Below are 11,410 nucleotides of genomic sequence, written 5' to 3' on the forward strand. Positions count from 1 at the left end.
ACACACACACACACACACACACACACACACACACACACTCAGTCACAGACAGAGACAGAGACATCTGCAGGTCATCATCATCATAGTGGGAATAATAACCAAAATGGTTATCATAAAGGGAAGCTTTGAGCTCCCGTCTGTCTTGGGAAGATGATTTGGCTGGCCCGGAACAATGAACTGTGGGAATCCGCTTGTCCCGCATTGATCTTCCTCCCTTGGCATCTCCTGCGAGGCTGTCAGAGCGACGGACGGATAAAAAGATCCACAACATTTTTCTTTTTGCCTTTTTCGCTCCCTCCCGGTGTCTTTCTTTTCTCGCTGTCAGGAGGGCTCCAACTGATCAGTGGGGATGAACTGAAAGTTGAACTACCTGTTGACAGGACCTCTTAAGCATCCCTCAATGATACATTGTTCAGGGGAAAGACGGAGAAGCAGAGGCTCCTGTTCATTCAGACTCGTCACAGATCTATTGAGCCTGCGCTCTCGTCAAAAACCCTTCTGTTAGTTTTTCCGCGTTCAAGATGATATGGTGTTCACGTATCCACTTCCATCCACTTTTGTGTCGGCTTTGTAGTTGTTGAGGATTCTTTGTTTGTGGTATGTCAGGTTTTCAAGTGACATTGCTGACTGCAAGGTTAGATTTTTACTTCTTGTGTATAAAAGGCAGCTGAAGCTACAATGGAAATAGTTTTTCATTCTCTGCAAATTTGTGCTGTTTGGAGTTCATACTCCAGGATTAAAACGTCTTCTCCAAACTTTTCCAAACAATACATTAGTATTATTCAGGTCTTGAATGGTTGAGAATATTATGCTTTCTGCTTTTTTGTTTTTTGTTGCTTTGTTTTTAAATAAATTTTTAATTAATTGGTAATATATGTTTTTTATTCTGCCAATTTTTCCCAAAATGCCTTTTTCTTTTTTTTCCAGTCTGGATTTCGGATTTGTTAATGTTTGTTAATTTTTTTTAGTTAGAAAAAAAACTTTTGGCCAGAAGGAGGCTGACTTTTCTGATAACGGCATGTAGAGGTGGAAGATATGGACTGAAAGTTTTATCACAGTATTTTGTCGTACTTTGTGGTAAAGATAAAAGTGACAATAAAAACTATTTATTGTTTTTGTTTAGGTAACATTAAGGTGTAACTGCATGTAGAAAAATTCCATTTGTAATCCACTTCTTTAAGACACCATTTTAAAATAAAGTGGTTTACACGACTAAGCTGCTCACATTTACTGCACTTAATGATATTTTTAAGTTTATTTTTATTGATACTCTCATTGAACAAAAAGCTGAGAAAATGGTAAAACTTCCAGCCTCAACATTATGGACAGTTTTAGGGGTTTTAAGAATCATTAATAAGAATTTATTGTGGCAACGATAAATAAAATTTTTATGATGAGAAATTTATCACGATAAATAATAAATTATCTGATCAATACTCAGAACTGACTCCATGTGTCTGTGATGTTTTTCTCCAACTGACATCCTTACCTGTTGGTTTCTGCTCTTATGTGGCTTTATAAAATATATATTTTTAGAAACTGTAGCAACAAGCACAATGTTAGGGACAGAAAAAAAAATTGAAAAGAAAAAAACATTTGAAGGAAAAGTTTGGTTAATAAAACAATGAAAATGTTATCACAATATTCAACAAACTTAGCACAAATGCATGTTTTTTAATTTGCTGTGCAGTCCTCATATTTTTATATTAATATTTTCTCATGTTTGCTTTAATAAGGTCTGTTAAGAGAGAACAGACCTTCCCCCATATGTGTGTACTGTCTCATTTCTGGACTTGGCCTTGTCTTTGGGTTCACTTTTTTTCCACTTGAAAAGAACACAGTCCAGTTCTTAAACATCCCATCTTGTTGAAATGCAATGTTATTGGTTTTGATCAAGTGGCTCAGTGCACAGGATGGAGTTTAGATTGAATGTGGTGTTGTGTGACTGTTTCCAAGTGCAGTTCAGAGCAGAGTGTTTTCACCTCATTACAGAAAGTAATAATGCAGTGAAGTCAAAGTGTGAGAGAGAGGAAGGAAAACAAGGCAGCTTTTTTATTGGAATAATTAGACGTCTTGCAAAGACCACCTGCAATAGAACAAAACACAAGCCGGGGAAGAAGCTCATATCTGGTGTGTTCTGCCTAACAAAGAGCCAACTCTAACTAACTAAACCATCTTTTGCTGAGATGTAATTGATATTTGAAACGATGAGGAAGTTCTGTTTATGCTTTGAAAACACATTCTTTTTTAATGAATCTGAATATCCCTGATGTTTGTCTAATCACTAAATATTTAGCATTCTAATCTCAGCACATGTAACATATGGTAAATCCCCACATTGTCCCCCTGCACATCAGAATGCTGTCGCTCCAACTCCCTTGTGTCATTAATGATTTGGTGCAAAAATGATTGAATTCAGGATATTGTGAATAATGACTGATTTGTTTAAAGCAATGAATTTGTTCATGAGGAAGTAATGAGGTATTGCATTGTGGTAAGCTGACGGGAGTCCTGTCGATACATGCCAAAATAAAGTAAAGTCCGACTAATGGCTTTTCGATCCCGTCTGATCCCCACCCTCACTCATCTTTGTCTTAAATGTCAGACAAAGGTTTTATGACCAAACTTGCTACTCATTTGAAAAGCAGGTTTGGAAATGCGTTTAGTCCAAAATGAATCTATAAGACGGCTGCGATCCAAATTCATCTTACAATCATCATGGAAGTTGGTGTCAGATCTGTTTGGAGATTTGAGTCTTTTATTTCAGTTATTATAATTCTTGGGTGAAATGATTATGCAGCTATCTTTTTCTGAAAACAAAAACAAGGTGCACAAGTTTGAATTTGATCATTTTCAAAATCCACATAGGCTCTGAACTATACATACAGCTTCAGCTTTATATTCACTCATCTCTAACCAAAACGTCCTGAGCAAGCTGCACTTAGAGCACATCTTTTCTTGGCCTTTAACCAGATTTAGATTAACTTGCAGATTTAGGCTGCATAGTTGATCAGTCTAATTCTAATTGCCTGAGATGGAAACCCTGTGTCTATCTCAGACACAGGGTTTAGGTGCATTTCACAAATTTACGACTGTCTTTAGGGCAGGACCTGCTTAGAAGGATAATGTTTGCCCGCTTCCTTCATCTCCAAACCAGTTTTTGGGTTCCAGTGTTTGGGGACATGATGAAGCACCAGCATAGATGTTGGAATGAGGTGAGGTAGAAAAACTGGAGGTACAGTAGTTCTCAGTCCTGTAGCATGAAGCTACCAGCGTGCTTTGCTTATGCTTCGCAGTGCTCTTAGGTTTGAAAATCTCATCTTCACTCCTTCTAATTTACTTCTTGTCATTGAGGACAAGCAGCTCATCCTTTGCCTCATCATAAAACTTTCTGCAGGAGGCATTCGGTTTGTGGGCAACTGCAAATTTCACTTCATCTTGAAGGTGTTGATTTTGAAGCGGGGCCCTTTTTCCTGGGTTCACACTCTCAGTAAACTGAAATCTAAAACATCAGTGATGCTGGTGTTCTATTAGTTTCCAGTTTCCAGAAGTCTTTAAGGCTTGGTGAGTTCTGGGTGGCTCCTGAGGATCATAACTGAAATTATGTCATCACATCAATAAAGTAGCAACAAGTGCAGTCAAGCAAATATATATTAGGCTGGCAAAGAGAATCTTCGGTCTATGTATGCATGTACTGTATTTGAGCCTGTTTGTATCAGGAGTGAAAGAGAAACTTCACAATAAAATCGAACATGCGCACTCAATTCTTGATGTCAAAAACCATCTGGGTTTTTGGTTGTACAAACATTTGTCTACGGAAACATCAAAAGCTTAAAATTAGTATGATAATCATGCCCATGATGAGTGTTTATAAACTTCCGACCACAACTGTAGGTCACAGTTCCTACACATTGTAAATGCACAAACTGTCTTGGATTTACAATAATTTATTACAATTAGAGAAAAGGAAAAAAATCTAAATTCCATATGCATTTAGGATACATGCCATTAATGATAACAGAAATTAACTGAGTACATTCATGGTGGCTGAAATACACTTCCATTGTGTTTAAGATACCACTCATAATTACACTGAGGACTGAAAAAGAAACTAAGTGAAATCACTCTTTTTTTTTTCTTTTGCGCGTTGAAATGTGCAGAGGGTTTGGGTTTCTTTTTTTTTACGAGTGCACGTGGTGCTCTGCTGAATATTAAACCGCAAACTATAAAGACAACAACGGAACTGTCGTGAGAAAATGCTAAAGGAAGTCTTTGTGGTTTTCGAGGTATCAGAGGAGCCAATAGTTTTAATGAGGCAGCACTGCTTCACATGCCAGGAAATGATAAGGTGTATTCAGGTTAGAATAACGGCAGACAGATACCATACCACTATAGAAGTACATCTGTTTGTTCAAACGCAGAGTCTCTACAGGAGCATCAGAGACAATGAGGCGTTTTAGGGACGAGGAGGGGCAAGTTTTCATTTAATATGACCGGTAAGGACGCAAAAACCAAACTTTATTCTTTAAAAATGTGAAGCTTTTTGAAATATTGTACGAGCTTTTTTTCTTCTGAGCTCTTATGTATTTTGTAGGAGATTTATAAAAACTGCACTCAGGATATTGTCAGAACAGAAAAGAAAAGAGTTGTGGGTGAGTTGCGACCTGCTCACTGCGTCTTTAGAGGGCATTCTCATACTGAATTGTTGTCTGTTGTTAAAGAGGTTGGGTTGAGTGCATGTCTTACCCATGTGTCTATGCATTCGTGCACACCACCCTCGTATTCCCTGATGTGTGCGTGTGTGTGTGAGTGTGTGTGTGTGTGTGTGTGTGTGTGTGTGTGTGTTGATGTGAGCAGAGGGGGGATGTCACATAAGAAATGTCCTTTTTAATCAGGGGAAAAAATATAAAATGACTCGGGAGCAAGGCAAGCATATAAATGTGCCTCATTTGCATATGCTCGTCAGCCAGGATACGTTTATTAAAAAAAAGAAAGGAAAAAAAAAACACAAACTGGATTTGTCAGTTCATTTCACAATATTCCATTGTCTATCTGCCTTTGTTATATGTTAAAGATAAAGGCAGAAATCAAATTGAAGAAAAGGGCAAGCTGCTATCTCCCCAAATGAGCAACAGCTCATCAACCTAGTTTTCAGATTTTGATTCCAAAAGGCAGCTGCTTTTGAAAGAAGGGCCCGCTCAAATAAGGTCTTCTCCAAAATATGCATGGCTGATGATCGACACTATATATTTATACGCAGGATATGAGTTATTCTTGATATATTTGTGACATTATTCTAAGTGAAGTAAAAGCACAAATGATTCGTTGAAAACTTTAGCAGCTTTTAGAGAACATACCCAATTCATTGGAACTGCTTCCTAACAGTTGTGGGGAGAATCAAGAAGAATTCAAAGGGCAGCCCACACGTGTCACATTCCTCTACACACAAGTAGAAACTGGTCACAATGTCTAATTCATGTCCACAAGATAAGAATCCACCATTAATTTTGTGGGCTGGAGAGCCCAGTGACTACAAGAACAGACAACGCTTATGTCTGCTAACCTCCCACTGAGGGGAGGGACGAGAGGACAAGAGAGAATGTTTTCGAGTGAAAAAGATGACAAATGAAACAAGCATAGTGTAGTCGACGGTGCTTCATAAGTACATAGTGGGGGGAAAAAAAGCAAAAAAAAAAAGCAGAGACTTAGTTGGCCTTTGTTTCGCTAACATGTGCGCCAAACTCTACATGTTTGATTTCGGTGTGTCCCATTGATGCTCCTTGCCTCCTTTTTTGTCCTGAAGCCTACCTAAAAGCAGTTCAGTGCAATACAAAAGGCTTAGCTTAAATTATCATCATGCAACTACTGTTACCAGGCAGCATACTAATCAGCTTAATGAGATATTATAGGATATTTTGTTGACTAAAGCAGAACCATGGTCATTGCTTCTCAGGGTTTGACCCAAGCAAGCAGCCAGGAATGGTGGGAAAGGCTCCTTATAACTCTCCATCTGGAGAACAGATGGGTCTGCATTTAACCATTGTTGTTCGCTTTTCTTTAATTATTTATCTACTCATGCTACACATGGAAGTAAAACGGTTTCCAGCAGTTGGAGAAAGAAAAAGGAGTACAAATCTATCAAAGATGTATTTTTTTGTATTATTAAATGTAGGTGTGTAATTTAACTAGTGTCGTCAATGTGCATTATGATAAAAAAATGTATCTTCAATTAAGAAGTTACTATTGAACTTTATTTTATTAGTCTTAAAACTGAAGAATCTGGTAGATGTAAAAACCAAACAGTGGTAAAAAAAACAAACAAAACAAAAAAAAAAAAAAAGAAAAACGAGGACAGACACAGGAGCATTGATATATCCTTAGAAGAGTTGCACCACGAAAGGTTGAATGAAATTAGGATAAAAATCTAAAAATCCTTTGGTCATTTTGAACAACCATTTTTGTTTGAAGTATTATTGTAAATATCATAATTATTGCATGGAGGAAGCTTCCCAACAATTTAACTCGACTTTTTCAGAAAGGTTAGTGGGTAATCGAACTGATTCTAATAGGATGGGCACTAGTAGCTTAAATACACACTCCTGAATTTTTGAAAGGTGTGTAACAGTAAATATTGCATCCAGTGTGGCTTTACGGTTTGAAAAAAACTATAAATGTAAAGAGAATATCTCTTACATTGACAGTGGTGGTTTTTGCAAGGTTAGGGTTCCATACATTGAGTTAGGCATGACCCATGGTCATGTTGTTGGATAACCAGAAATCTATTTTGCATAATACAGTAATATATTTATTGTTCTTATTACCATTACAACTAATTTCTTTTCTTCTGTCTGGTCCCACAGGATGGAGGACTCCAGTTTATGTCTTGGTGTATCATCAGCGGTGCCTGACACCGACGCCCATCTCAGTAGTGCAGTTTTAAATGGCCGCTACCCCATCAGTCAAAAGCTTCACCAGCTCACTGCCCAACTAGGACACGCCTTTCCTGACCTGCACCGCCCACAGCAGATTCCTGAGGAGAAGGCTGTCACACCTCTGGATGAGAAGACGCACCACGCAGCCCTGGCCAGTCAACCTATCAGCAGTCAGATGGCCCTGTTAGCCAATCAGCTCAACCGAGACATTGATGCAGGTGCACTAAGTGGGCTAAATGGTCGGGTTGATCTTCAGCAATTTCTCAATGGCCAAAATTTGGGCATCATGTCACAGATGAACGATATCGAAGATGATGCTCGGAAGAATAGAAAGTATCCTTGTCCGCTGTGTGGCAAACGTTTCCGTTTTAACAGCATCCTTTCACTCCACATGCGTACACACACAGGCGAGAAGCCATTCAAGTGCCCCTACTGTGACCACAGAGCAGCTCAGAAGGGCAATTTAAAGATCCATCTTCGCACTCATAAACTTGGAAATCTGGGTAAAGGCCGTGGCCGTGTCCGAGAGGAAAACAGGCTGCTTCATGAGCTTGAGGAGAGGGCCATCTTGAGAGATAAGCAGATGAGAGGAAGTGGAAGTCTTCTCCAGACTGCTCAAACACCCCATCTTGTCCTCAACAGCAGCTCCAACACCCATCAGCAGCAAATGCCGTCAGCCTGTGGCCCACCTCCACTTTCTGGCCTCGCAACTCCAGACACAGTTTCTCAGCCATCTTCTTCACCGAAGCCAACGAACCAGGATGAACAGTCCGTGAACCCAGCTAACGGTTACCGTTGTACATTTTGCAAAGGGAAATTCAAGAAGCGCGAAGAATTAGACCGCCACATCCGTATTCTCCACAAGCCCTACAAATGTACTCTATGTGAATTTGCTGCCTCCCATGAAGAAGAACTGATAAGTCATGTGGAGAAAGCTCACATCACAGCTGAAACCACACAAGGACAGGGTGCCAGTGGAGCTGGTGGCATGCAAATGGCCACTGAATTTCGATGTGATGTCTGTGGCCAGGTATTCAGCCAAGCGTGGTTTCTTAAGGGTCACATGCGAAAGCACAAGGACTCCTTTGAGCACTGCTGTCAGATCTGTGGCCGTCGCTTTAAGGAACCCTGGTTTCTGAAGAACCATATGAAGGTTCACCTAAACAAGCTAGCCATTAAGAGCAAGCCACCACAGCCCAGTGAGCAAGACATGGCCGCTGTTAATAGCATGAGCAATCTAGCTCAAGAAGCTCATGCCAATCTCTATTCCCGTTACATCTCATGTCTTCAAGGAGGGTTCCTTTCACCAGACAAACAAGGCCTTAGTGAGCAACACCAGATGTTGGCTAAAGCAGGGATTGCCATGAAGGAAAAGGAAATGTTAGGAAAACTGCTGGGACCAATGGCAGGGGGGATGGCACATGGGCTTGGTGAAAATGAAAAGCGCTCACTCCTTGGTTGTCTCAATCTTGTGCCGCCACTCAAGTCCAGTTGCATGGAGCGCCTTCAAGCAGCTGCAAAAGTGGCAGAAATGGATTCTCTCAACAGCTATCAAGCCTGGCAGATTATGGCACGTGGTATGGCTATGGACAGGGCTTTCATGCCCAAGGAGCAGCAGCACCAGCCACATATAACCCCAGGGCAGGAAGATGAGATAAGTGGTGCTGTGGCCCTGGCTTCCTACTCAAAGGACAAACAAGACTATTCCATGATTGCTTCTAGTGATAGCTCCAAGCAGAAGCAGCTCTCTGAGGGCATGCAGGGATCTAAGGCTTCCAGCGGAGCCATGATTCCCATGAAGGAGGATGGCAGAGGCTTTGAAAGTCATCGTGATCTTATCTCTCACCATGGTGGTGCTGAAGCTCCTGGAGGCCTGTCTGGTTTAGGAGCTCCAAACATTGACTACAATCTTTCCACCCTGAAGGAGAAGCCTTCAGAGTGCCCTGACTGTGGCCGCGTCTTCAGAACCTACCATCAAATGATTGTCCACTCCCGAATACACGGCAAAGACAGGAGAGGCCTTGATGAAGCTCTTCATCAAGGTGTAGATGAGCGTCGTGGCTCTGCCAGTGACCCTGAGTCCCAGTCCATCAGCCGTTCCACGACTCCCGGTTCATCCAACGTGACCGAAGAGAGCGGTGCCGGAGGCGGACAGTCCCAGACGGGGAGCATTCAAGATGACAGTCCACATCCTTCATCGCCTTCCTCAGGTAATAGAGCAAAATCCAAGAAACTAGTACTTTTTTCACCTATTTATTTTGTTCCATAATTATTTTGCTGTCCATTGCACAAACAGTAACTGTAGTTTTACAAAACCATGGATGAGTTCATTTTTAAATACATTCAAAAAGAAGCAACAGATACTCCTCAAAAATTAAATGCTTGTTTTCTGGACATGGATCCAACCACTGTCATACATCATCTTAATGAAGAGTGATTTGAGATACTTTATACTCATTTACTCAATATAAACATTGTTTTTTACCCACAGATATCTAGTTTCAATTGAAGGCGTATGGACAAAGTCAGTTAATATTTTTAAACTATTTTCATCTCAGTTTCCATTAAGCGTTAAATGGCTCCAGAGAAAGTGATCCAAGAAAACACCACGTTTACAACTGCATTCTCATTTGCAGGTTAGTCGTTAAGATCCCTGTGGAGCACGGCTAAAGACTAGGAGCATAGGGACAAACTTGTTTTAACCACAGTGATTAACAAATGTCTTTAATAAACTCGGTGGAGAATACCCAGCCCCTCCCCTACCCAGCAAACACAGACTGGCCGGGGCTAGATAAGTGTATGTTTAGTAGGATTAGGGGCAGCTCATTGCTAATGATTACACTAGTTTTTAAAGGTAACTTTTGGTTGCTCCTTAGGGCACAATACTGGCATTAAGAATCGTGTGCAGTAATTAGGTCACGGATATGCGATAATCAGCCGGTTTAAGCTAAACAAGACACTAATTAAAGATATACATATAAAGCAGGTCAAAAAAAACTGAATTTCATTTGCAAAAGCAAGAATGTACTCTTGAATCCTTTGAGAAAAATAAATAAATATATATAAATATAACTTAGAGTGGCTTAGCTTAAGGCTATAAGGAACTTAATTCCACCAGTGGAGACAAAATTGTTTATTTATTCACAGAGGCATGAAGTCCTTATCATGCCTGTGTAGTGTGATGGGTTTGAACATGGGACAGGCTATGTTTATTTTAATCTAAGAAATAATAACAGACAACCCCCACCCCAATTAGGAATTAATGAAAATGAGAGTGAGATAAAAACCTATTTTCTTTATAGAGACTATTAAACATAACACTTTCTCAACAGGGTGGGGGTGTTGCGGATGTAATTATCTTCTGAATTTTAATGCTGGAAGTTTTTCCCTCTGTATAACCCCCTCCACCCCCATCCTCCTCCTCCTTCCATCTTAGCATCTACAGCTCCGTCTCTGTTGATTTTGACTTAAGCACCTCAATTCTGATGGGTGCAGCTTGTGGCATTTCAACTGATTTAGAAGCACAAGCAAGCACATAAAAGTAAAAAAAAACAAAACAAAAAAAAACTGTAAAATACAGTAAACCAAGTTGTATTATAGCTTAAAGGTTTGTATTATGTTTGTGCTCAGAGTTTAATAAGAGAATTAAAAGTCATTTAAAAAGAACATAACCAAGTCAAAACAATAGGTTTACTTTAGCATATATGTCATGCATATATGTGGTTTGTCTACAGTTCATTTGTGTCAGACTCAATCCAGTCACCTACACTGTTAGTCTGTGCCTCAACTGAGAGGCTGTGGTTGAGTTTTGTAAAACTCAGTGATGTTGATTGGCATCTTTGGCAAGCTGTTGCAATTTTTCAATCTTCTTTCTCCTTTAAAAGCACACAACTAAAGTGGGCTTATTGTTTCTCACAACCTCTAAGACTCGCTTCACATTTGGAGCTCAGTAACCTTCAAATTAGAAAGTTTAATGTGTGAAAAATACGTGTGGAGAAAGGTGTCATATGGGCGTCTACATTTATGTTTAGTGTGCGCATGAGTTAAAGGGGGTTGTACTCTGTGTGAACATATATATCACTGTGCTGTGAACAGGATGTGGTCACTGTACCATTGTCTTTATCTTAATAACTTAGCTCTTGAAGAGAAAAGAAAGAGAAAACGGCTGTTTGATTCTCTCTGACTTGGTGCTTCTGCCTGTGAGTGCATGTGTGCAAGATGGCCTCTGTCTCACCACCTACCCACAGCAATTTTGAGTTAAACTTAAATTATAGTAATCAACAATAACATGTCAACTGTGAACGAAAGTGAACTCTGGCACTTTTGTCTTTGAGATGGAACTTATTTAAGAGCTCTGAGGGAAAACAAAGAGAGAGATGGGTGTAGGGTGGGTGCAGTGGCACAGGAACACACACGGACGCACATACGCACACACATATAGGTGTGTGTGTGTGTATATATATATATATATATATATA

At 40.0% G+C, this 11,410-nt stretch overlaps 1 protein-coding gene across 7 annotated transcripts in view; it reads left to right on the top strand.

Annotated features, from left to right (window-relative positions):
* The window catches only part of znf536 (zinc finger protein 536), a 251,828-nt gene that overhangs the window by 128,010 nt on the left and 112,408 nt on the right, over positions 1 to 11,410 (top strand). For 6 of the 7 annotated variants that reach the window (XM_016679757.1, XM_016679755.1, XM_016679756.1 and 3 more), the window contains one exon: positions 6,861 to 9,142. In XM_016679757.1, coding sequence (XP_016535243.1) covers positions 6,862 to 9,142 — 2,281 coding nt within the window. In that variant the 5' untranslated portion in view covers position 6,861. Of the gene's footprint in view, positions 1 to 4,352; positions 4,359 to 6,860; positions 9,143 to 11,410 lie in introns of those variants that run through there. The other variant, XM_016679759.1, reaches the window with a different exon arrangement.

Source organism: Poecilia formosa, unplaced genomic scaffold, assembly GCF_000485575.1.
Source record: "Poecilia formosa unplaced genomic scaffold, Poecilia_formosa-5.1.2 Scaffold219, whole genome shotgun sequence".
In the NCBI taxonomy this organism is placed as follows: Eukaryota; Metazoa; Chordata; class Actinopteri; order Cyprinodontiformes; family Poeciliidae; genus Poecilia; species Poecilia formosa.